The sequence below is a fragment of the Zalophus californianus genome, chromosome 11 (assembly GCF_009762305.2).
Source record: "Zalophus californianus isolate mZalCal1 chromosome 11, mZalCal1.pri.v2, whole genome shotgun sequence".
Taxonomy (NCBI): domain Eukaryota; kingdom Metazoa; phylum Chordata; class Mammalia; order Carnivora; family Otariidae; genus Zalophus; species Zalophus californianus.
Window position 1 is genome coordinate 45043260 of NC_045605.1, and position 25534 is coordinate 45068793.

Here is a 25534-nt window from a genome sequence, read left to right on the forward strand (position 1 = left end):
TTATATCAGCTAGAAGGGTCTGAAATATGTTTAAATTAATAAGCAGGCAGTAAGTATGATTAAGAAATACAAACATGCCAGATACATTAATACCACTTTTGAAGTTAGAAATATCAAAAAGTTCATATTTTTTCAGTATCTACATTATTGGAAAAAAAGTGTCTTTGAGAATCTTTAATATTATGTATAAATGCAAATATGTTTACACTTTCAAGCACATTAATATTTTAAAAGAAGAAATTTCTCCAACCTCAATTCCTAATATATTGTGTATATTTGGAGATGTTATTTATGAATACAACAGAAAGAAGTATTTAAAAAATGATAGATGGGTAAAGGCCGTCATGTTCTTTATTTCCCATTTTCCTCCCTCTTCTAAAAGCCTTACCTTGTATATACTAACAAAAGAGCCCAGAAAAGCTCCAAGCTGGAAGTTTTCTTTATTGTAGAAGAGAGAAAATAGCCGGGATGGCTGTGTAAACAGATGCCTGAATGCAGAGGGGATTCGGAGGCAGCACTGGATCAAGTATCCCACACTAAACATTCTGATGAAACCCTAGAGAAAATTGGGATAAATTCTGATTTACATCCAAATTTCTAAGTCCGACAGATGTAAATTTTACTGTTGCAGAATCAAAACAGAATTCCAAATAAATAAATAACCCCAGTTTATATCAAAGTATTTTCAAAATTAAGCCTTAAAGACCTCAATTTTAAAACAATTACCTTAAAATGAGGGTAAAGATTTTTTCAGTGACTATACTTCATCTCTGATTTTCAAAAACTTGAAAGGCTCACAAGCACTGGCCAAGCTTGTCTATGCACCAAACTTCCATTTCTTGACATTTTGTTAACATTGTTAACATAGGATTTATAATTCCTAAACCATAACTGAATTTTAGGAACAAAAGCACTGAAATTCCAAAAAAAAAAAAAGCTTTTTGGAAATTTTAAAAGAGAACTCTTCTTAATCATTACTATAAGTAGGAATTCTTTTGACAAAAAAATGATCAGGTTAAAAGAATTCTCCAGGAAAAAAAAATTATACCTAGGTTTTTATTTCTATGCTCAACAGTGTCAGGCTAAAACATCTCTAGCTTTAAAGTATACTAAACAAAACTCAAAAAAGCAAATCCAGGACAAAGGCATACTTGCTGCCAACATTTTTCCATATTACCTGCAACTATCTATAGGGCAAACAGGAACAGAGAGGATGACTACTGTTGGTCAATTTCATTTCAGTATTTAGGGTAATGAAGTTTAAATGTCACTTCATACTGAGAGGCTGAAAAATTCCAATTAGCACAAAGGGTAATGTTATATAAAAGAACAGTATTTCACAGGATTCAACCAATACGTTGTAATACCAGTCTCCCATCCTCCTCTCTCCCCACCAGTGGGATGGAAAAATGTCTACATTCCTGCTAAGTTCCAAAGGTCAGGTTTGTATCTTCCAGAGAGCAGCCTTCTTTTTTAGGAAAAAACTGAATTACTATGAAGAAACATTCATTAATTTACCTGAAACTATTTAATACCTGGTTAAAACATGAAAATTAAATTGTCTGACCAATCAGCATAAATTACCATGCATTTGCTTAACTGAAACTGCCCAGTATATGTTTAATGCATGAAGTGTTCGCACTTTATCTTGCCATTAATAATCTTAACAATATTAATTTAAAGATTCAAGGATCACGCTCCTGTTCAATCTTTCCATGCTATTTTCAAGAGATCCATTCCTCCTTGCATCCATTCACCCTTTCACGTACTCAGAAAACATTCACCGAAGGCTCTCAGGTGCCAACCACTATACTAGATGCTGGGGACAGAGTGGTGAAGAGCACACACGGTTTTTGCCTTCACGGAGCTTCACGCTCACCAGAGAAAGAGCAAATAAGTAAGCACATAAATAAAACAATTACAGATTACAGTTAAGCGTTGTGCAGGAAATGAGACTCTAGGAGGGAAATAAGAGGCAGCCGATATTAAATTAGGTGGTAAGGAAAAGTGAAAGAGGATGTGACATTTAAACAGAAAAGGGAAGGAGCAAGCATGAGAAAAACATTTCAGATCGCTTGGACAGAAAGCACAAAGACAAAACAAAGATTGGCACTTATGAGGAACCAATAAAAAGTATGAATGGAGCATAGTGAGCTGCAGGGAAGGCTAATTTGTACAAATATTCACTCGGGGATGTGATTTAACAGGTAGTATAACTGAGCTGATAGAATAATGAGGTGCACTGTCAAAGTATTTTACCATATTTGTAGCGTAAATTCCTCACCTATAGGTCTCCAAATAATTTTACATTCATGGACAGTATTCCAATTTATACACAAATTGCCAAGTTTATAGGACTGGTACACATTTTGAAACAATGACGAGATGTCTTCCTTTCTCAGTAATTCTCCCTAACTTTCTCATATAATTTTTTTTAAATATCACTTGCCCTCTTCCCAAACTTTCTCAAATACCTCTGATTTAATCAGAATATTTCTCTTAGTTCCCCTCCTGAAGTCTCCCCTTAAATCAGAATTACGTCCATTTGGAGGGCATAACTCCAGTCTGCGAGCTGGCAGATCTTGAGGGCTGCCAGCAACATTGCTGCCCGCCCCCCTGCCACTGTACAAGTGGGGCAGGAAATCAGATTTGGAAGTAGTGTTTCAGAAACCACTGCACAAATGAAAAAATACTGCTTTAACCTCTGCTCATATCTTCAGGGACTCTAAGGTAAGTGTTAGCTTGGGTATATGCCGCCATCAATATTAGACCACAGGCATTCACATTCAGAAGCACTAATGTGATACAGTCCCACTTCCTCAGAATGACTGCTGGGAGGCTCTCTTTTGGGGGTGTTGTACAACTTCCCATCAACAACTGAATGGGGATCAGATATTATAAGGAAGAACGTAAACTTTTTACAGCATCAGGATTGTGACAGCCAAAACTAGAGAACTTGTGGCAGGTGGGTGCCACCTGCGCCAGACTAACTGCAATGAAAATGACTTCCTCCCCAGAGGTGGTGGTGATGGAGGATGGGAGGCCAGCAGGCACAGAACGGGTTACGGGTATGAACAGAGACATTCTAGTACACAAATATACTAGGGAGGGAGGAATTTATGCCAGTGGGCACAGCTAACTTCCTTCATGTAGAGCAACTGTGGACGTGCTCCTGTAACCTCCATGCCTTCAAAGATGTAACAGCTTTACAAGTCCAACACCAAATGCCACTCTATCAGATTGCACACAGGGTATGTGTATGACTGCTGATCCACTAGTAGATAGCATACCCCAGGGACCTTGTTCTAGCATGGATTCTAATGAGAATACATCACAACATATAAATTTTTATAACTTTATTTTTCTGTCTTTTTTGCTGTTGTTGCTTCACCTTCTCTTCTACTTTAAAAGTTTTACACTAATTTTTTTATACGATTCTATTTATTTGAGACAGAAAAAGAGAGAACATGAGCAGGGGAGGGGGCAGAGGGAGAGGAAGGGCAAGAAGCAGACTCCCACTGAGCAGGGAGCCTGACACGGGGCTTGATCCCAGGACCCTGGGATCATGACCTGAGCTGAAGGCAGACGCTTAACTGATTGAGTCACACAGGCACCCCTTTGCTAATTTTTAAATAAGTGAATTTTAAAATTAATTACCCAAGGATCTGGTAAATGAATACTAAAAGCTAAATTGTTATCTATTTTTCACAAATTTCTCATTCTTCAAGTCAAATGCAAAGAATGATAGCAAAGTCTACTTTTCCATTTACTTTGAAATCATGCTTTAATTCAAAAGTTATTTCTATATGGGGCATGCCTGGGTGGCTCAGCCAGTTGAGTGTCTGACTTTGGCTCAGGTCATGATCTCAGGTCCTGGATTAAGCCCAGCATCTGGCTCTGTGCTCAGTGGGGAGTCTACTTGTCCCTCTCCCTCTACCCCTCCCCCCACTCTCTCTCAAATAAATACAATCTTTAAAAAGTTATTTCTATATATATTCCCATAGCTAATACTGATACTTTTATATACTTACTTTAATGCAATAAGAGATGCAATTATCTTCATAGTGTTTGCAACACCTATGCCTTGGTCCATGCTTACATCTGAAATAAAACAAAAGTAATAAATGATGTGTATGTGTGTAGATGTGCTTAAAACTCTCTAACCAAAAAAGGAGAAAACATTACCTACTTGTTTTTAAATGCATGCATCTTTTGGTCTTAGGACATAAAAAAGCAAAGATAACAGATTTTTTTTTTCTTTTCAGTTCACCATTTGACACAGTGCATAAAATATGTGACTGCAGTCAAAATACTTAAATGCAGAACAGAAAAAACATTGGTAAATATTCGTGACTAAATATGAAAAATATGTAATATATTATCTCTATACTCTGCCAAATCTTTTGGAAGCTTTAAGTTGCTTACTATAGAATATAACGGTCATAAGTCACCCATGAAGTCAGTACTTGAGCAACAATCATAATGAGAAAGTGCTCAGGTTACAGGAATTTATACTTAATTATATTTGAGAGAAAACATCTGGAAAAGAAACATGATACAGTATTAGAATTCAAAATTCAGTTTTTAAAATACAGTAATAGATCATGTGGGAATTCAAAAGTAGGTTATTTGTGATTTAAATGCAAACCACTTGGTCCTCTGGTGTTTAGTAAATGTTTCTGCTGGGGGGGCTACTGTTCAAGACACATAGATTTTTAATTATTTGGTATGCTGACTCTAGGACTATATATTCACTCGAGGCGTAAAAAAGTAAGTAAAATATCCAACATGGGTCTGGCTCTCCCCCTTTCTCTATGAAGTGTTCATGTTCCAAAATGAGTAGTCTTCATAATTCTTGCAGACTGCAGTTAATTATCTCATGGTTGGAACACATTAAGTTTCTCATTTGTAACAATAATGTGTAGAGTGATATTCTGGCTCCACACCTCTCTAATTCCATTTGCAAACTGATTAGCAAAACCCTTTCGGAAATCCAATTCTGCACCACAGCTGGAGTATACGTGTAGTCCTTCACAGACAAGGGGGATGGCAGGGATTCCTACTGCCCATAGCCCTTATGCCATCAGAATGATGGGACGTATCTGGCCATGTGAAGTTGAGGGATTAAAGCTGGCACCTAAAAGAGGTAAATCAGAAAGGGGTAGCCATGTGTAAACCATCACTCTTCATACTTCTGAGTGTCCTCTTCAAAGACATTCCTCAGCCAGTGCTACTGGAACTACACAGAAATCGTTAAACTCTCTTTGCTAGTGAAGTTCAATTCTGGTATCAGCTATACTGTCATTTAATCTTCCCTCAGTTATTAAAACTTCTCAAAACCTGGACTCCCCATCTCCTGTCTTATCTGCTCTCCTTATGTATTACCCTGCATCTGCTTCCACAGCAGTGGACTCACGGAGGCAAGTCTGACAAGTTCTGCCATGACCTGATTAGTTCTGATACCCAAGGCATCATTCACCCACATAATACATTCTCTGCATTCCCGTCTCCGCATTCCCCTCTGATTCATAGTGACATGATTTCCATGAATAGGGATTCCTTGTCTCTTTTCTCCACTCAGGTGATCAGTAACTATTTTGAACTTGCTTAAGAATTAAGAAGTTCATTACCAATCTCACTAGTGGCTATTTACCCCAAAATTACAAAACACTAATTCAAACGGATATATGCACCTCTGTGTTTATTGCAACATTATTTACAATAGCCCAATTATGAAAGCAGCCCATTTCAATGAATGGGTAAAGAAGAGGTAGTATACACACACACACACACACACACACACTGTAATATTGAACCATATTACTCATATGTGGAATTTAGGAAACAAATGAGCAAAGGGGAAAAAAAAAAAGAAAGAAACTAATCAAGAAACAGACTAACTACAGAGAACAAACTGCTGATTATCAGAGGGGAGGTAGTTAGGGATATGGGTGAAACAGGTGATGGGGATTAAGGAGTACACTTATCATGATGAAAAAAAGATATACATAAATTTTTTTTAAAAGTTTACTACCACAATTATTCTTGCCATCTGTTATTCCTTCCCTCCCTCTTACCTTCTGTATGTGCTATATACTAAAATGAAGACAAAGTCTTTAAATACAGTAAAAATTTTGAGCACCTACTCTGTGCTCATGTCCGTGAGGCAACACATGTTATTTCATTTAATGGACGCAACACTCCTTAACAGAGATCATTAACCCAAGTTAACAGATGAAGACTTTAGGGTCCAGAGTGGTTAAATCACTTGCCCAAAGTCACAAAGCCAGCAGGGGTGAAATGAGAGTCTAAGGTCTGATTTATGGCTTCAGCTTCCCATAACTGATCCCTAACTTTCTGTATTGGCTATTCATTCAACACTCTCTAAAATATCACTACCACGATTATTTTTATTAACTGATGTTTTAATTTTAAATCACTAAATTTTCTATTAATTATAGAAGTATTTTTAATATTATATAGAAGTATAATTCCTATACTTGAAATACAAATACTATTTGTATGAAATTCAAACTTCTTTGTATAATATACAAATAAAGATGTTTTATATCATTTCCAAGCCCTGAAAATTTCTACTCTTACAAAAAACATTTATGTAAGGTTTGCTCCTTATTATTCCTCTATCTTCTTGAATGTGTCCCAGAACTTTTCTTTCTCCTTTCCACATTTGGAATATTTGATTAGCACATATCAACCTGTTTCCTAAAGTTCCCCATTCTAGCCTCCTGCAACTGTGTCTAGTTTGACATAGAAAACTATTAGAAGTTCATATAAATCTATTTTAAAGGCATATGTTGGTATACAGTCCAGACAAAAATAATAAATAACACTGACTTGCCATTATGTGCCTTTTATAAAATTCTATGCACAGTTTCTGGTAAAAAAAAAAAAAAAGACAGATATGATATATATGTATATCATTACTGAAAAGAAAACAAAACACCTTGGCAAAGTACAAATATCATATAAAACAGTAACAGTGTGCCAAATATCAAGATAAAAAACTTACACTGATTCCACAAGTTTCCTGATTAGAGCAATTATATTCAATCTTCTTGGCTTTTCTTCATGTTTCTCTGTCTTTTGTTCCACTTTTGCATATGCTGCTTCTGGTGAATAAGAATGTGTGGGAATTTCTTCCTTCCCTACAATAAACCTAAAGAAAAGAGCACAATGTGAGGCATTTTCACCTTTAAAAAATAAAAGGAAAAAGACAATAAGGAAAAAAAATCCTGATTCTGTTAATATACAAATACATTTTGGAGAGTACCTTATCATTTGAAATAATGTTTTTCAAAATTTAAATAAAATCTTATCCTTTATAAATACAGGTTTTAAAATCTGAATACTTAAATATTGACAGCCATTTCTTTAATAATGCAAATTCTCCTATTAAGTTTTCTATTTTAGTTCCAGCATAGTTAACATACAGTGTTATATTAGTTTCAGGTGCATAATACACTGATTTAACATTATTCACTTTTTATCAAGATAAGTGTACTATTAATCTCCTTCACCTATTTCACCCATTCCCCCACCCACCTACCCTCTGGTAAACCAACAGTGTGTTCTCTATAGTTAAGAGTCTATTTCTTCGTTTGTCTCTCTCTCTTTTTTTCCTTTGCTCATTTGTTTTGTTTCCTAAATTCCACATATGAGTAAAATAATATGGTATTTGTCCTTCTCTAGCTGGCTTATTCTGCTTAGCATTATACTCTGTAGCTCCATCCATGTTGCTGCAAATGGCAAGATTTTATTCTTTTTTGTGGCTCAATATTCCATTGTGTGTGTGTGTGTGTGTGTGTGTGTGTGTGTGTGTGTGTGTGTGTGTGTGTGTGTGTTTATAAAACCTCTTCTTTATCCTATTGATGGACACTAGGGCTGCTTTCCATAATTTAGCTATTGTAAATAATGCTTCAATAAACAGAGGGTACATGTAGTGTCTCTGTGAATTAGTGTTTCTGTATTTTTTGGGTAAATACCCAGTACTGTGAGTACTAGATTGTAGGGTAGTTCCATTTTCAACTTTCTGGGGAATCTCCATACTGTTTTCCAGCATGGCTGCACCAGTTTGCATTCCCACAAATAGTGCAAGAGGGTTCCTATTTCTCCACATCCTTGCCAACACCTGTTGTTTCATGTGTTGTTGATTTTAGCCATTCTGCCAGGTGTGAGGTGATAGCTCATTGTAGTTTTGATTTGCAGTTCCCTGATGATCACTGATGGTATCTTTTCATGTGTCCGTTGGACATCTGGATGTCTTCTTTGGAGAAATGTCTGTTCACGTTGTCTGCCCATTTTTAAATTGAATTATTTGTTTTTCAGGCGTCGAGTTATAGAAGTTCTTTACATATTTTGGATACTAACCCTTTATCAGATATGTCATTTGCAAATATCTTTTCCCATCCCATAGGCCGTCTTTTAGTTTTGTTGATTATTACCTTTGCTGTGCAGAAGCTTTTTATTTGATGTAGTCCCAATAGTTTTATTTTTGCTTTTGCTTCCCTTGCCTCAGGAGACATATCTAGAAAAAAGTTGCTATGTCCGATGTCAGTGAAGTTACTGCCTGTGCTCTCTTCTAGGATTTTTACGGTTTTATGTCTCACATTTAAGTCCTTAATCCATTTTGAATTTAGCTTTGTGTATGGTGTAAACCAGTGGGCCAGTTTCATTCTTTTGCATGTTGCTGTCCAGTTTTCTCAACACCATTTGTTGAAGAGGCTGTCTTTTTCCCATTGGATATTCTTTCTTGCTTTGTCGAAGATTAACTGACCATATAATTGTGAATTTACCTCTGGTTTTCTATTCTGTTCCATTGATCTATGTGCCTATTTTTGTGCTAGTACCATGCTTGTTTTGATTACTAAAGCTTTGTAGTATAACTTGAAGTCTGGAACTGTGACATCTCCAACTTTCCTTTTCTTTTTCAAAATTGCTCTGGCTATTCGGGGTCTTTTGTGGTTCCATACAAATTTTAGGATTCTTTGTTCCAGTTCTGTGAAAAATGTTGTTGGTATTTTGATAGGGATTACATTAAATCTGTAGATTGTATACATTTGTGTAGTATGGACACTTTTACAATATTTGTTCTTCCAATCCATGAGCACAGATTATTTTTCCACTTGTTTGTGTGGAAACAGCAACATCTTTTATCAATGTTTTATAGTTTTCAGAGTACAAGTCTTTCACCTCCTTGGTTAAGTTTATTCCTAGATATTTTATTACCTTTGGTGCAATTGTAAATGGAATTGCTTTCTTAATTTCTCTTTCTGTTGCTTATTAGTATATAAAAATACCATGAATATCTGTATGTTGATTTGGTATCATGCAATCTTACTGAATTCATTTATCAGTTCTAATAGCTTTTTGGTGGAGACTTTAAGGTTTTCCATATATAGTATCATGTCATCTGCAAATAGAAAAAGTTTTACTTCTTCCTTCCTCTTTTCTGATCACTGTGGCTAGGACTTCCAGTACTCTGTTAAATATGAGTGGTGAGAGTGGACATCCTTGGCTTGTTCCTGACCTTAGGGGAAATGCTCTCGGTTTTTCACCATTGAGTATTATGTTAGCTGTGGGTTTTTCATTTATGGCTTTTATTATGTTGAGGTGTTCCCTCTAATCCCACTTTGTTGAGGGTTTTTATCATGAATGGATGTTCTATATTCTAAAATGCTTTTTCTGCATCCATTAAAATGATCATTTGGTTTTTATTCCTTCTTTTATTGATGTGATGAATCACACTGATTGACTTGTGAATACTGAACCACCCTTGCACCCCAGGAATAAATTCCACTTGATTCTGGTGAATGAATTTTTAATGTATTTTTGGGTTCAGTTTGCTAGTATTTTGTTGAGAATTTTTGCATCTATGTTCAGAAAGAGATATTGGCCTGTATTTCTCTTTTTTTGTAGTGTCTTTATCTAGCTTTGGTATCAGGGTAATGTTGGCTTCATAGAATAAATTAAGAAGTTTTCCTTTTCTATTTTTTGGAATAGTTTGAGAATAGGTGTTAACTCTTCTTTAAATGTTTGGTAGAATCCCCTTGTGAAACCATCTGGTCCTGGACTTTTGTTTCCTGGGACACAGGTTAACATTCTCCTACAATTTTTTTGATTTTTGTGCTTTGGTTGTTACTTCTCCCCTTTCATTTCTAATTTTATTTACTTGAGTCCTCTCTCTTTTTATGAATCTGGCTAAAGGCTTATGATTTTGTTGATTTTTCAAAGAACTGGCTCCTGGTTTCACTGATTTGTTCTATTGTTCTTTTAGTTTCTTCTTTATTTCTGCTCTAATCTTTGTTATTTCCTACCTTCTACTGGCTTGTGGCTTTGTTTGTTGTTCTTTCTCTAGTTCCTTTAGATGTAAGGTTAGATTGGTTGTTTATTTAGGATTTTTCTTGCTTCTTGAGGTAGGCCTATATTGCTATAAACTTCCCTCTTAGAACAGCTTTTGCTATATCCCAGATTTTGGACTGTTGTGTTTGCATTTTCATTTGTCTCCATGTACTTTTTTATTTCCTCTTTGATTTCTTGGTTTACTTATTCATTGTTTAGTAGTATGTTATTTAACCTCCATGTATTTATGTGCTTTTCATGTTTTTTCTTGTGCTTGATTTCTAGTTTCATACCATTGTGGTCAGAAGAGATGTATTTTTATGACTTCAATTTTTCTGATTTTGTTGAGACTTGTTTTGTGGCCTAATATATGATCTATTCTGGAGAATGGTCCATGTACACTCGGAAAGAATGTGTATTCTGCTGTCTTAGGATAGAATGTTCTGACTATATCTGTTAGATCCATCTGGGCCAATATGTCATTCAAAACCACTGTTTCTTTGTTGATGTCCTCTACTGTTACTGTATTACTATTGATCATTTTCTTTATGTTTGTTATTAGCTGCTTTATGTATTTATTTGGGTGCTCCCAAGTTGGATTCATAAATATTTACAATTGTTATATCTTCTTGTTGGATTTTATTCTTTATGATCATACAGTGTCCTTCTTTGTCCCTTGTTACAGTCCTTGTATGGAAGTCTATTTTGTCGATATAAGTTGCTACTCAGGCTATCTTTTCACTTCCATTTGCATGATAGATGTTTCTCTATCCCTTCACTTTCAGTCTGCATATGCCCTTAGGTCTGAAATGAGTCTCTGGCAGGCAGCATGTAGATGGGTCTTGCTTTTTTATCCATTCTGTCATCATGTGCCATGATTGGAGCATTTAGTCCACTTACATTCAAAGTAATTATTAATATGTATGTATTTATTGCCATTTTATTACTTGACTTATGGTTATTTTTATAGTTTCTCTCTGTTCCTTTCTTCTCTTGCTCTCTTCTTTCATGATTTGTTGGCTTTCTTTAGCAAAATATTTGGATTCCTTATTCTTTTTTTTTATTACTGTTTTTGACTTCATTAGGTTTGTATATAACATCTTCCTCATATAGCAGTCTCTGTTCAGCTAATAGTTGCTTAATTTTACTCCTCTCCTCTCCACATGTCAGATATTTGGTATCATATTTTACATCCTTTTATTTTGTGCTTCTCTTGACTGATTTTTATTGATATACTTATTTTTTTGTTGTTTTTGTGCTTCCTGTTTTTTCTTACTCTTACTTATGATTTTTGTTTTCCTCTTACAAAGCCCCCCTTAGCATTTTTTGTAGGGCTGGTTTAGTGGTCATGAATTCTTTTAACTTTTGTTTGTCTGGGAAATTCATTCTATCCTTGCTGGATAGAATATTCTTGGCTTCCGATTTTTTCCCTTTGAGCACTTTCAATATATCGTACCAGTCCCTTCTGGTCTGCAAAGTTTCTGCTGAAAAATCAGCTGATAGCCTTATGGGGTTTCCTGTGTATGTAACTGTCTTCTTTTCTTTACAGTCTTTAAAATTCTTTCCTGGTGCACCTGGGCGGCTCGGTCATTAAGTGTCAGCCTTCGGCTCAGGTCATGATCCTTGGGTCCTGGGATTGAGTCAGGCTCCCTGGCTGGCGGGAAGCCTGCTTCTCCCTCTCCCACTCCCCCTGCTTGTGTTCCTGCTCTCGCTGTCTCTCTCTCTCTGTCAAATAAAAATCTTAAAAAAATAAAATAAAATAAAATTCTTTGTTTATCACTATTTTTTACCATTTTAATTACTATGTGTCTTGGTGTATACCTCCTTAGGTTGAATCCTAACAGGGGGATTTCTGTGCCCCTGAATCAGGATCTCTGTTTCCCTCCCATGATTTGGGAAGTTTTCAGCTATTACTTCTTCAAATACATTTTCTGCTCCCCTTTCTCTCTCTTATGGTTGATGGAGTCGCTGAATTTCTAAGTCTATTCTCATTATGTAGTATTTATTTGTCTCTCACCTGTTCAGCTTGATTGCTTTCCATTACCCTATCCTCCAGGTCACTTATAGGCTCCTCTGCTTCCTGTAGCCTACTGTTTATTTATTCCATTTATTGTATTTTTAATTTCATTTATTGAGTTCTTCACCTGATATGTTTTTATCTCTCTTTTTTTTAGAAGATTTTATTTATTTATTTGACAGACAGAGACACAGCGAGAGAGGGAACACAAGCAGGGGGAGTGGGAGAGGGAGAAGCAGGCTTCCCGCCGAGCAGGGAGCCCAATGTGGGGCTCGATCGCAGGACCCTGGGATCATGACCTGAGCCGAAGGCAGACACTTAACTGAGCCACCCAGGCACCCATTTTTTATCTCTTTGTCAAGAGTTTCACTGATGTCCTCCACCCTTTTCTGAAGTCCACTATCTTTATGAGCATTACTTTAAATTCTCTATCAAGCATCTTACTTTTTTCTGTTTCACTTAAATCTCCTGCTGTGATTTTGTCCTTTTTTTTCATTTGGGACATATTCCTCTGTTTCCTCATTTTGTCTATCTCTCTGTGTCAGTTTCTCTGTGTTAGGAAAGTCAGCTACACCTTCTACTCTTGAAAGTAATGGCTTCATGAAGAAGAGGTCCTGTACTGCTTTGCAGCACAGTGTCCCCTGTTCACCAGAACCTGGCACTTCAGGGGAATCTCCTGTTTGTGTTGCTTGTGTTGTGTCTGAATCGCTTTTTCTTTCACTCCAGACATCTTCATTGACTCTGTATCTGTTGTGGGCTTTGCTTGCTCTCTGTGGTGTTAGTGAGACACAGGCTGCAAGCTCTGAGAAGACATGACTGCAGGAGGGCTTGGGGGTAGGGCAGTGGTGTTAGCAAAAGGTGTCCTGGACTAAGGGCTGAGGTCAGCCTGCTTGGAGTGTGCCAGTCCTCAGCAGAACACATGGGCAAGGCACACTGCTAGCAGGTTAGGTAGCAAGTGTCTGTGCAGTGCTGCCCACAGGTGGCCCTGTGTTAATGCTGGGCAGCAGGGGAGGAAAATGGTGCCTGCCATCTCCTTTGTTCCCAGAGAAGTCCCCTAACACACTCAAAATCAGTATAAACATATCTTCCTCCTGTTTGTCCCAGGCACTATGCAAACTGTCGTTTCTATGTTGCCTCTCCATGGGTTGCTGTCTCTTTAAAGGTGGGATTCAGCTATCACTCACTCTCCCATCTTGCCCAGTGCTGAGTCAGCTGACTTTTTAAGCTCCAGACTCCAAATCCTGCTGTTTATACAAACTCAAGGAATTCAGCTCCTCTGGTTTTCAAAGCCATATGTTATGGGCATTTGTCTTCTGGTTTGGGCTCCCTAGTGTGAGACTATTTTCTTTCCCCTCTCTACACCCGTAGCTCCCTCCCTCCTGTAGGCAGCTCCCAACCACTGTTTCTACCCTTCGTAACCTCTCAGATGCAGCTTTTTTTTTCTTTAAAGAGTTCATTTATTTATTTGAGAGAGAAAAAGAGGGAAAGCACAGAGGGAGAATGAGAGGGAGAAGCAAACTCCCCACTGAGCAGAGAGCCCGACATGGCTAGATCCCAGGACCCTGAGATCATGACCTGAGCTGAAGGCAGACACTTAACTGACTGAGCCACCCAGGCACGCCTCTCAGATGCAGCTTCTTTACATTTAGTTGTGAAGTTTGTTCTGCCCATCTTTGGATTGCTCTCTAGTGTATTTACACGGATGTGAGTGATATCTAGTTGTCAACATGGGAGGGGGTGAACTTAGGGTCCGCCTACTCCACCATCTTCCCAAGTTTCCCAACAATGCAGGTATTTTAAAATCAAATAAACCAAGTAAAATACAGCATAACACTTTTATGATGTATCCTTTTAACTTAAGTTACCACTTTTTAAAGATATTACATACCTTAAAGTTTTTTCAAACACAAAAGCAGGTGAAATATTTACGTGGGTCTACTAGTTGATCAAAAAATTCTACTAATAGTTACAATTGAATGAGGTTCTCCTTTTTCAGTATAAAGTTATATCTCATGTCACTATGAGTCATAAAATAGCTGCAATGCAATATTAGGTCATATAAAGATATTCAGGGAAATGGAGGAAACTAAAGACTGAGAATCATCAAATGGTCAAGATTCCATGCATTCTCACATAATTTCATTAGAAAACCTTAAATTCGGGCGCCTGGGTGGCTCAGTTGGTTAAGCAACTGCCTTCAGCTCAGGTCATGATCCTGGAGTCCTGGGATCGAGTCCCACATTGGGCTCCCTGCTCAGCAGGGAGTCTGCTTCTCCCTCTGACCCTCTTCCCTCTCATGCTCTCGATCTCTCATTGTCTCTCTCTCAAATAAATAAATAAAATCTTTAAAAAAATAAATAAAACGATAACTCATTAAAAAAAAAAGAAAACCTTAAATTCAATGTTATTCTAATCTAGTTATTTCTCTTCTGAAAAACCTAATATCTGGGAGAAGACACTATTCTTATCTCATCAAAACTGGAGTATTTTTTTCCCAGACAATGTGAAAAAGAAAGAAAAGAAAAGAAAAGAAAAAAAGAGTTGCTACCATTAGATATCATTCAATCAGTATCCTTTACTAGTTTTCATTTTTGCTGTTTGTACCTTCACTATAAGTCATTGCTCTTATAAAGAATAACTAAGCTTTCTTAAGAGAACTCTACCTGCTGAACTTTCAGAAAATACATAAAATGCAGACAAAAACAAGGGATCAGTAATACTACACTAAGGTTCTGGAACATGGGACCTATGACAAATAGAATAAGAAAATGTAAACACTCAGAAAAGAGAGGTGAAAAAAGCTGTTACTATCAACAACTGTATCCCATCTCATTCGGACAAACTTGATAAAATATCTAGCTTATTAAATCATAAAGGGCATGTAATGAGATTGTCACAAGGTGGCAGCTGTGCAGTCTCAGTAGTTGTTATTCCAAAAGAATTTGGTTCTTAATCATGGGTGTGCATGGAGAGTTCAAGGTCTGTACTATTGTTCTTTATAAACAAGACAAAAACTATGTTAGAACAGATATAATCATCTCTCTCACACTGTTCAGAAAACTATTTCTCTTTTGGCCAGGACTGACCATCTCAGATTAGAGGTCACTTCCTTGGAGAAACTGTCCCTGCCCAAGCAACAGTGAGTTAGCAATCCTTCTTTTGTGCAGTCAAGGCCCAATGAGTCCCCAATAGTAGAAGCACCTTATTAGTAGTTTGCATCCCCCATTAAACTGTGGGGTCTGTGAGACTCTATACATCTTTTGCTATTACACCCCAGGGACTAGTATAGTGTCTGGCACATAGTAAAAATTTAATTAATACATACTGAATGATCAAATATAGTAATAATGAGCATTTTCTGAACATTTACTATATGACAGGACAGTACAGAGGATTAAATCATTTAATCCTCATAGCAACACTACGAAGTAGGTGCCATCATTTCCGTGAGAGTTAGCATGAAAAAGCATTTGACCACATTCAAAAACAGTAATTACTTGGACCAAAAAAACTGTCTGACTCTAAAGCCTGGGCTCTTAATCACCAAGCTGTCTATACACTTCTAACTATGTTGATGCAGGTTTGGTATACCATAAGGCTCCTGAACTGGTTCCCAGCCTTTGACTCTATCCTTGACTCTTTCTCTCTATCTGTTCTCATAACTTCTACTAAATTAGCAAGAATTAATAACCATTTTTTTCCAGAATATTTTCCTATAATACAGAGTAAATTCTAAGTGCAAATAGTTCAATCCAGCCCCTTATTTTGAGTGGATTTGACGAAGAGACACAAAAATATCGGATACATTTTGAGTTTCTGTAAGGATTCTGGGAGCCTATGGAGAGACACGGGAAAAGGCAGTCTTCTCTTTAGAAAAACCAACTTTTGGTTTTGTTATAAACTTTTGACATAACATAGAATCCTTACAGTCAATGCAACAACAAAAAGTTATTTTCTGAAATGTTTCATGATCTTTCAATGAAAAATATAATATGAAAAAATTACCGCTGTGTATTATGACTTAGTTACTGTTACCACAGAGTTTCCACAACCAAAGATACTCTTATTCACACAGGGGACTCAATTTGTCCCCTCCCAAACTAGCTTCCTTGCACGCCATCTGATTTTCTGTTAATAGCACCTTTTCTCATGTACTTAGGTTTTCAAAACTTGGCTCATAGCAAGGATTGGAGGGAAAGAGGAAGAAGGAAAGTATCAATCAGTAGGTCTTCATTTCCTTCGACATCAGTCTCAACTTTGCCTCTTTCTCTTTAATCCTCCAGTCGCCCAAATCCCAGTCCTTATCACTTCATCTTTCTTCCTTCTGATTCTCTCTTTCACAATGTCTGTCCCAAATACTGTGGCCAGACTAATCTTTCTGAAACAATGTCAACTACCCTGCTCAAAACCCTTTAGTGGCTCTCTACTGCCCATCTTATCAAATTCAAATTTGTCCTCTTTTTTTTTCTGTTTAAGTCTTCCATAATCTGGCCCTGCTCTGACCATCATTTAAAAAAATAAAAAAACCCCACAAAACCTTATGATCCCTAAAATAAGCTTTTCATACCAATTAAGTTGATTTTCCCACTCTTACTTCACATTTCGTGTTTATAATTTTCATACTTTTGTTAACATTATTCACTTCTACCCAGAAGGTTCCTCCTCTTCCCTTCTAGTTCTCTAAAGCTATCCTTCAAGTGCAGTTTAAGGCTTATCCCCATAAGAATAATAATAACAGTAATAGCCAACATTTCTTGAGCACTATGTGCCAAGCACAGTTGTAAACGCTTTTCATGCATTAACTCATTTGATCCTCAAAATAACCTAAAAAGACAGTGGTATGAAATCTTCTAGCATACCGAAGCCTACCCTAATTTTTCCCTCCTATACTTATAATAAATACTCCACACCTAATCTTCACTAAGCATCTACTATATGTACTTGGGAGAATAAAAGAGGCAACATTTATAATACAAACTGGAAGAGCATTAGGTTTCAAGTAAGTATATGCAGTCACTGTGTGACATTAAATTAGTCAGGTATTCTAAGCCTCATGTCACATGGGCATAAAATACCCATCTCTGAGAACTGCTGTGAAAATTTTCTAATCTATGTGAAAATGCTTGGTGAACTGTAAAATATAATGGAAGTGCTGCCAACCAACTTTTCTACACTATCTACTACTATCTGCCAATAACTTTGGCAAGAGATGGCATACAGGGTGAAAAGCAGATTCTAGTGACTCTAGTGAAGCTTATGATCCAAAATGTGTCTGACATGAGCCCTGTCCTAATGAAACTCATAATGTGATACCACACAATTCAGTATTTAATTTTGCAGTAATTATTCACATGTAGCTTTGTTTTTCCAATGCTCCTTGAAGAGAGAGTTCTAATTCTTTCCTAACACCCAGTGATATGAGGCACACAATAGTTCCCAAAAGCAGTTGTTGATTTTTTTAAAAAAATATTTCACTTATTCATTTGACAGAGAGAGAAACAGTGAGAGAGGGAACACAAGCAGGGGGAGTGGGAGAGGGAGAAGGAGGCTTCCCGCGGCGCAGGGAGCCCGATGCGAGGCTCGATCCCAGGACCCTGGGACCATGACCTGAGCCCAAGGCAGACGCTTAACGACTGAGCCACCCAGGCGCCCCCCAAAACAGTTGTTGATTGACTGATTTTTAGGGGGAAAGAAATCCAATAAATTACTCTTTTAATAAAATATCGTAAAAGTGACTGTGACTTCTGCAATTATTTTGGGCTAGAAAACTGAGTCGATAAACATCTATGGTAATTATGTGTAATAATATTATTTTTTGAAAAAGTTAACTTGCAAATTCTCTCTTAACATAAAGGTAAATAAACTACTTACCTAAGAGCAGAGAATGTAAATCCTTTCAAACCATCTTTGCACCTAAAACAATAAAAATTTATGATAAAGTAACAATTTTTGAGATATAAAGTAGTATATTAAGTTGCTATTAAAATTTATTCTGAAATTGATTACTTTTAAAAGGTGAAACTTTTAGGACAGTGATCTGAGCAGTACAAATGCAACAAACAATGAAGCAAGCCATCTTACACAGGATGATTAAAATTTCCTATGTCAAATTAACATAATTTAAGGCTCAACTCTCTATTTGCAGGTGGAAGAGAGAATCAAGTATATCTTCTGGGGGCTCCATGTGGACTTAAAATGAAGGCTCAGAGTGGAATATTCATTTTACCCAATCCCTGGGGGAGCAATTTGTTGAGAAGAAAAGGCCACATATACCTGCTGGGTATTATGAATAGATCAATTCAAGGTCCTGACTTCTCCCTACTTATTAATTCAGTGAATGCAGAGCAATGTAGAGCTGGCAGGCACAAAAAGGCTTCAAGTTTAGTTCAACAGTTTTAACTTTTGAGTAAGCCCAATCAGAATGGATAACACAGCAAGGGGAACAGAGTGGGGGGTAAGGGGAGGGCACAGAGGCAGGAGTTCAAATAATATTTATTGAGTATTTACTATTGCTGGGCATTGTTTTGGGTACTTTATATGTGTTGTCTCATTTAATTATATCACACCTCTATGAATAAGTATTTCTCTATTCTATAGCTGGGCAGAGGCCCCCTCCCCCAAAACGGGCAAATTCCAAGAGGTCACAAAATAAATAATAGTCGGAATTCAGGAAAAAAAAGTTCCTCTGACTTAAAAGCTGTGGTTTTCTCTTATACCTCCTTCTGAAACAGTGTATTCCTTTTAACTGGGGGAAGGTTCAAACTGCATGACAATTAAAAAAAGATTCTCGGATCTGCAAAAAATATTTAAACAAGATTTTAAAATGGGGACATTACTATACTAGTCTTAATGGCCTGCTTTATAAGTATGATCAAGTTACTAAAGAATTGTTGGATATCTACTATCAGAATCCTTTGGAGAAACTATGAGATTGGTGATACAATGATGCTCAAATGTATGTTAATTTTAGACACTGGATATTCTTGGATAAAAAGTACAGCCTCAAATCTAATTGGGCAACTCTCTCAGTATACCTTTTATATGAAAGGTCACAAAGGAAATGCATCATAATGTAAGAAGTCCTTCTGAACAAGTCTAAATGTAGATATTTTTACTGGAGGACACACAGAATCTCAGAAAAGAATTTAATTCATGTAGATAGATCTTTTAAAACACTTAAGAATTCATTTTAATTAAGAAACATGATCTACTTTGTGATCATGTTAACAGTGAGAAATGTAATCACAGAATTTAGCTAACATACTACATAATTATTCACCCCACACAGAATGAGGGTAAAGGCAAAAGAATTCATATGTTAAGCGAAAAATATGCATGGGAAAATTATAGCCTTAACATTCTTAAACTTATGTTTTTTCCATCTGAAGTGTTTCTCAGTAATTTAAAACCCATAATTGGGCAATTTCTAGATAGGTGGGGTGGTGAGTGGGTAAGGCTAAGCGTCTATTGACTGGAAAACAGAAAGCAGCAGATTGATTAAAGATTATATACAAGTGGGAACAAATTTTTGGCTTTGGTATGCTATTGTTAAGAGATAGCCATTTATCTTTGTGCAGTGCTGAATAGATAAAGGATTCTGACAATTTGTTCTAGTCAGGATTGCATATTTGTGACCTTAAACAATAAATCTAATTGCAGACCAAACATCAAAAAGTAGCTTTCAAATAAAAAAGGGCATGTACAAATGAATTTGCAATTTCATTATGATGGAAGTTTGGTTCTTTCAGCAGAACCCTGTGGGAAGCACTTCATATTGATAAAGTCTTAGCCCGAATTCAAAAGGGGCTATTCTTCTTTCCATTCATGTGTATAAGGTCTGTTAATGTAATTGAGGGTCAGATGTCTGTGTCAAAAGAACAAAAAAGTAATTATTCCCCCAAAAAGAATCTTTAAAATAGTAATATGGCCCTGCATTTTGATACCAAGAGTATTGTCTGAGCCTTAGCCTAACCATGAAACACTATCGTAATCTGAGTTAAATATAAAAAGTATGGTATGCACAGAAAGATTTATACAGAACAGACCCCATTAGAAGGGGCCTCACTATTTAACAGATTCGGTTATTATAATGCAAATCAAATTACTTTCTGCATTCACGTCTTAAGGCTCACTGATTTCCTCAACAAATACTGACTGAATGCCTACTATGTGTAAGCACTAGTTTCAGTTCTAAGGCGGTAACAGTGGACAATAGAGAATCTCTGTTTCCATACAGCTGACATTCTGAGCCAGGGAAAGGTACGAGGAAACAAGTAAATATGTCTAGTGGTGATAAGTGCTATGGCAAAACATGACGCAGGGGAAGAGGAGAAACAGATGTGGTCGGGCCTTCTTATCTTAGGTAGTGTAATCCAGAAGGGCCTCTCCAAGAAGGTGAAATTTGATGATGTGATCAGAAGCCTTACAGGATGGAGGGAAGAGTATCTGATTGAAGGAAGAGCAAGCACAAAGCTCCTGACTAGGAGTTTTCATGGCACCGAAGGAGAACAGCAAAGTAGATTACTGTAGCTGGAACAAAAGAGGGGAGGGAAGCCGCGGTAGGAAAGGAGGTCACAGTCACAGTGGAGGAGGGAAGGAGTGGTCCAAAGTTCTTGGTAGGGGCCTTTAGGTATGGTAAAAAAAAAAACAAAACAAAACCTTTGGATGGTTCTCAGCAGAAGAGTGACAAAGACCTGTCTTAAATTTTAAGATAATCTTTGGCTGCTCATTAGAAAACAAACCACAGGAAGGCAAGGTTAACAGCAGAGGCGAGGGGCGCCTGGGTGGCTCAGGCGGTTAAGTGTCTGCCTTCAGCTCAGGTCATGATCTCCAGGTCCTGGGATGGAGCCCAAACTCCCAGCTCAGCGGGGAGTCGGCTTCTCCTTCTCCCTCTGTCTCTCCCTCTGCTTGTGCTCTCTTTGTCTCTCTTTCTCTCAAATGAATAAAATCTTAAAAAAAAAAAAAAACCAGCAAAGAGGTGAATTAGGAGGGGAAAGACGATTGTGGCTTGACTAGGTCATTAAGTGGTAGAGGTAGAGAAAAGTGGTAAGACTCCAAAGGTATTTCAAAAACAGAGTTGGTGGAATTCCTTGATGGTACAAGAGAAAGAGAAAATTTACAAATTATTAAAATATTTTTTATTTGAGCAAGCAAAAGGATAAAACATCCGTTTACTGAAGTGAGGAAGACTATGGGGAACAGGTTTGAGGAGAAAATCAGTTTTATTTCGGACATGGTAAGTTTGAGATGACTGTTACCTACCAATGGAAACGTTAATGAAGCAAATGGCTGCTGTACAGGTTTGGGGGTCAAGGAAGAGGGGTGATTCATCTATAAGTAGAACTTAAATCCATAGTACAGTCATCTAGGAAATAAGTGCCAATAGAAAAAATACCCAAGGACTGAGTGTATTTTATTTCTCTATATTTTATAGTGCAGAAAATCTGATCCATAGGGGGGAAAAAAAACCAAAGTCATTTCTCTTCCTAATGAAACTGTTCTCTAATACAAAGTCTCATTTTTGAATGTGCATAAATATAATGCCTATAACTCATGTACACAGAGACTTTTCTGTTAGTTAGCCTATAAATGGCATAAATATCTAGTATACGGTTATTGAATCTCTACATTTGCAAGGTTATGTGCAAGGTTCAGGAAAGAGGAGGAGGAAAAAGTGCAGCACCATATCAAACAACTTAGGTGATACACAACTTATTAGAGAGGTTCAGGCTGGAATTATACACTGTGGAGAAGAAAGTATAAAGTTTAATATTGTTATTAGAATAATATACTTGGTCAAATACCAATGAGAGGGGGAACCCACAAACACAATTTTTTTTTAAGTTGTAAGTGTAAATGATAGTTAAAAAAAAAAACAATTCTGCCCACAAAGAGTCTTTGTCTCACGCTTAATTTCCATTAAATTATTTCCAGGAGATACTTTTATTTTTATTACCAAATTACACCAGCAGATGTCACTAGCAAACCATTTTTGAAGCGTTTGTAGCTCTGTGAGGTGATTATCATTTTTTTGCATGTTTTCCCTTAAAAATACATTTACTGACACTTGAAGTATTGTTAATCTTAGTTACATTGCATGAAATTCCCACAAGTAAATATCGTCATACTTGACTTTTAATTACAGCTGATGTTCTGTTCCTATCATTCTATACAGTTATGAAATCTTGAAGAACACCCTACCATTTGACACCAACTTAAAATCTGGTATGTACATGTGCTATATCATTATGGTCTCTATTAAGCTGAAAACAATGAAAACTATTTTGTTTCCCACTTTTTTTATTTGGTAAACATAATGGGATATAAAAGATGTAGTACTCAATAAATCTTTAAAATATTTCTTGAAGGCAGTGCATGCTACAGTGGAAAAGACTCTTGATTTGAATGATTTGAATGATTCACAGTCATAACTTCGCTACCAATCTGGAGTAACTCATTTAACTTTAGGGTTCAATTTTGTTGTCTGTTAAACAAGAGCCTGGAAGTAAATTACCTTCATAATTGACTGATTGAATGTCTTCTAATTCTGAAATTCTACCAATTATTTTATCATTTTATTTACTGCTAGTGTTATTAGAAATCACAACAGAAAAATAAAATGAATTATTCTGTCACTAGTAACATAAACAAAAAATTGATCTCACCAACATTGAGAATAAAAAATTTTTTAAAAACCATACAATCCCCCCCGAATTTGCCTTGAGATTACTGGCCTGCTACTAATATTATGACATTTGCTTATTGTTTTGTAATACTTACTGATATGGAACTTATTCCTGCAAAGGTTCAAAGGGAACCTTTTCTTTTTTAACTTTAAGATTACAAGACCAACTATTGGATTGGTCTGCTATAGAAAGACCTGATAAGAAACACTGTCAAATAAAAGAAGGAATTCTATAGATATAATCTCAATAATGATTAAATGTTACATTATTAGCTATATTAAATATCAAGGCTGAAATATAATGACAAAACGTAAAAATGTTGCTTATATACATATGAAATGTTATAGAAAGTGGTCAAAAAGATATATCTGAAACCCCTGATAGTAGGCTACCTAATGAAGTCTAATGAGTTAAGATACATGAAAAGAACATAACGTTTTACTCTCTATATTCATATGTTACTAAAAAATTTTTTACAAGTATATATTTATATACTGTGTAGTTTCATTTAAAACATCAATACTTGAATACTTAGGAACAGATTAAACAGGTCAAGTTATTCATCTCTATTTCACCCCCACAATGGCAGAGAATGTAAACTCAAAGTAGTCAACTTCACTGCTGTAAAAGTTTTGTAAAATTACTAACTAAAGTAGATAGTTTAGATTAAAATTTTCCGAAACTATATCCCCAATCAACATGGATAATTAGGTGACCGCAAGGATTAAAAAAAAAAAAAAGAAATATGCATTAAGTATCAATTTCAGAGTTCTGTCCATTTTTAATCACTGAATTGATTAAAAGGAAACTCAAATACTGATTATATATTACATCCTCTATCTTTATTCGCTCAACAGTCATTTCTTTATTGGGCAGCTAATACACAGAAAACACGGTACTGCTGATCTCTTGAGGAAGGGAAAGATAAATTATATGCTATCTCTGACCATTAAAAAAAAATATATGCACAGCTCGTGTTTGTTTCTCATAAGAATAAAAATAACCTTGACTAAAAGTTATGACACAAAATTTCTTGTATCAATAGTGCTTTTCAAGAGCTTAATTACTCTACTGTGCTTTATATTTATAATTCAGGTTCAAATTTTAGTCCAGTCTTTTTCTTCATTTATCTTAATTATTCCTGAATCTAGCTGACTTCTAAAAAAGGAAGGTTATAGTATGAATATCCACAAGTTGATTAATATATTTATGTTAGAGACTGAGCAGTCCTGGTATATTCTTATTTCTCTGACTCCCTTTTTTGGCTAGATATATGCCAAGTCTAGCCCATTCAGCAGAGTTGGACAGGATTAATGTATTTGGTGGTTTCCTAATGTTAATGAAAATGTCAATGTTTCACAAGGGATGTGCAAGTTCTGGGATTAGGCTGCTCTTGAGGCCATCTGCATCATCTTTGTTGAACTATACAGTTCATATTTTTATGTATAGTTTATTTTTAAGTTAAATTTTTCTTATTTTGTTTTGAAAACTCACATAAAAGTATAAACCACTTTTTCTAATTAATTTTCCTAATCCATTTTCAAGTGTAGAAACTCACCTAAGTACTCACTTATAAATTAGTATCTGAAACTTGATCAAGAACTATAGAATTTTGACTGACACCTTTTTATGATAAGAATAACAAAAAAAGATTGACATGGAATTAATTCCAGCCTTTTGTTTTCGTTTCGTTAAAAAACAACAACAACAACAACAACAAAACACTTCGCTGTCCTAATCACATAGCATGCTCCAATAGCTTAAATCAACAATTTCAGTTTACTACTCAGAACTTGGGGTGCTCAATTAAAATACGTTACATTGCTTACATACACACAACAAACTTTTTCTCTTAGATCTAATATTATTTGACTAATAGACTGAGAGAGTTCAGTTTCAGTCTCCATATGGCACTGTATATGAGAAAGCAAAATAACTAATGTTATGTTCCTATCTTAAGAACCTCATACAAAAATCTGAAGTTGGAATAGCAACAAATCAAAAAATTTGAGGACGATTATTTTCTTTGCTTCATGAACACATTATATATCTTCAAACTAATTTCCAATTGGATTTCTTTAAATATAAGTGAATTCTCTGAGGACATCAAAATGTTATTTTTGATTCTGGCAAATATTTTACAGTACTTTATTTCATATGGTATGGAACACTGGTGTTTAGCTTTGTTCTCAAGAACCTAAGGGACGTTACTGAAGCAGGCAGCAGTTACGGGTAATCAAGTGTGTTTGTAAGTCCCCAGATGATTATTGTATACTTTTTCTGGTGTGTCCTAAATATGAACCAAGAATCACCTTCAGAATGTTTCTAAAAGAAATGCTAATTAGGATGAATTTCCCTCCCAAAATGAACCAATAACAGCAATACTAGTCAAGCTTTAAAATACTTGTAAAAGGAGTAGATTTGAGTTGTACTGGACCTAACATGAAAGGCCTGTTTGCAGTTGCTGAGGAAA

At 36.1% G+C, this 25534-nt stretch overlaps 1 protein-coding gene across 2 annotated transcripts in view; it reads right to left on the minus strand.

Annotated features, from left to right (window-relative positions):
* Positions 1–25534, minus strand: part of TMEM135 (transmembrane protein 135) — a 279591-nt gene that overhangs the window by 13922 nt on the left and 240135 nt on the right. For both annotated transcript variants that reach the window (XM_027580516.2, XM_027580515.2), the window contains 4 exons: positions 18248–18289; positions 7031–7177; positions 4032–4101; positions 389–556 (listed from right to left, as the gene is read on the minus strand). In XM_027580516.2, coding sequence (XP_027436317.1) covers positions 389–556; positions 4032–4101; positions 7031–7177; positions 18248–18289 — 427 coding nt within the window. The remainder of the gene's footprint in view (positions 1–388; positions 557–4031; positions 4102–7030; positions 7178–18247; positions 18290–25534) is intronic.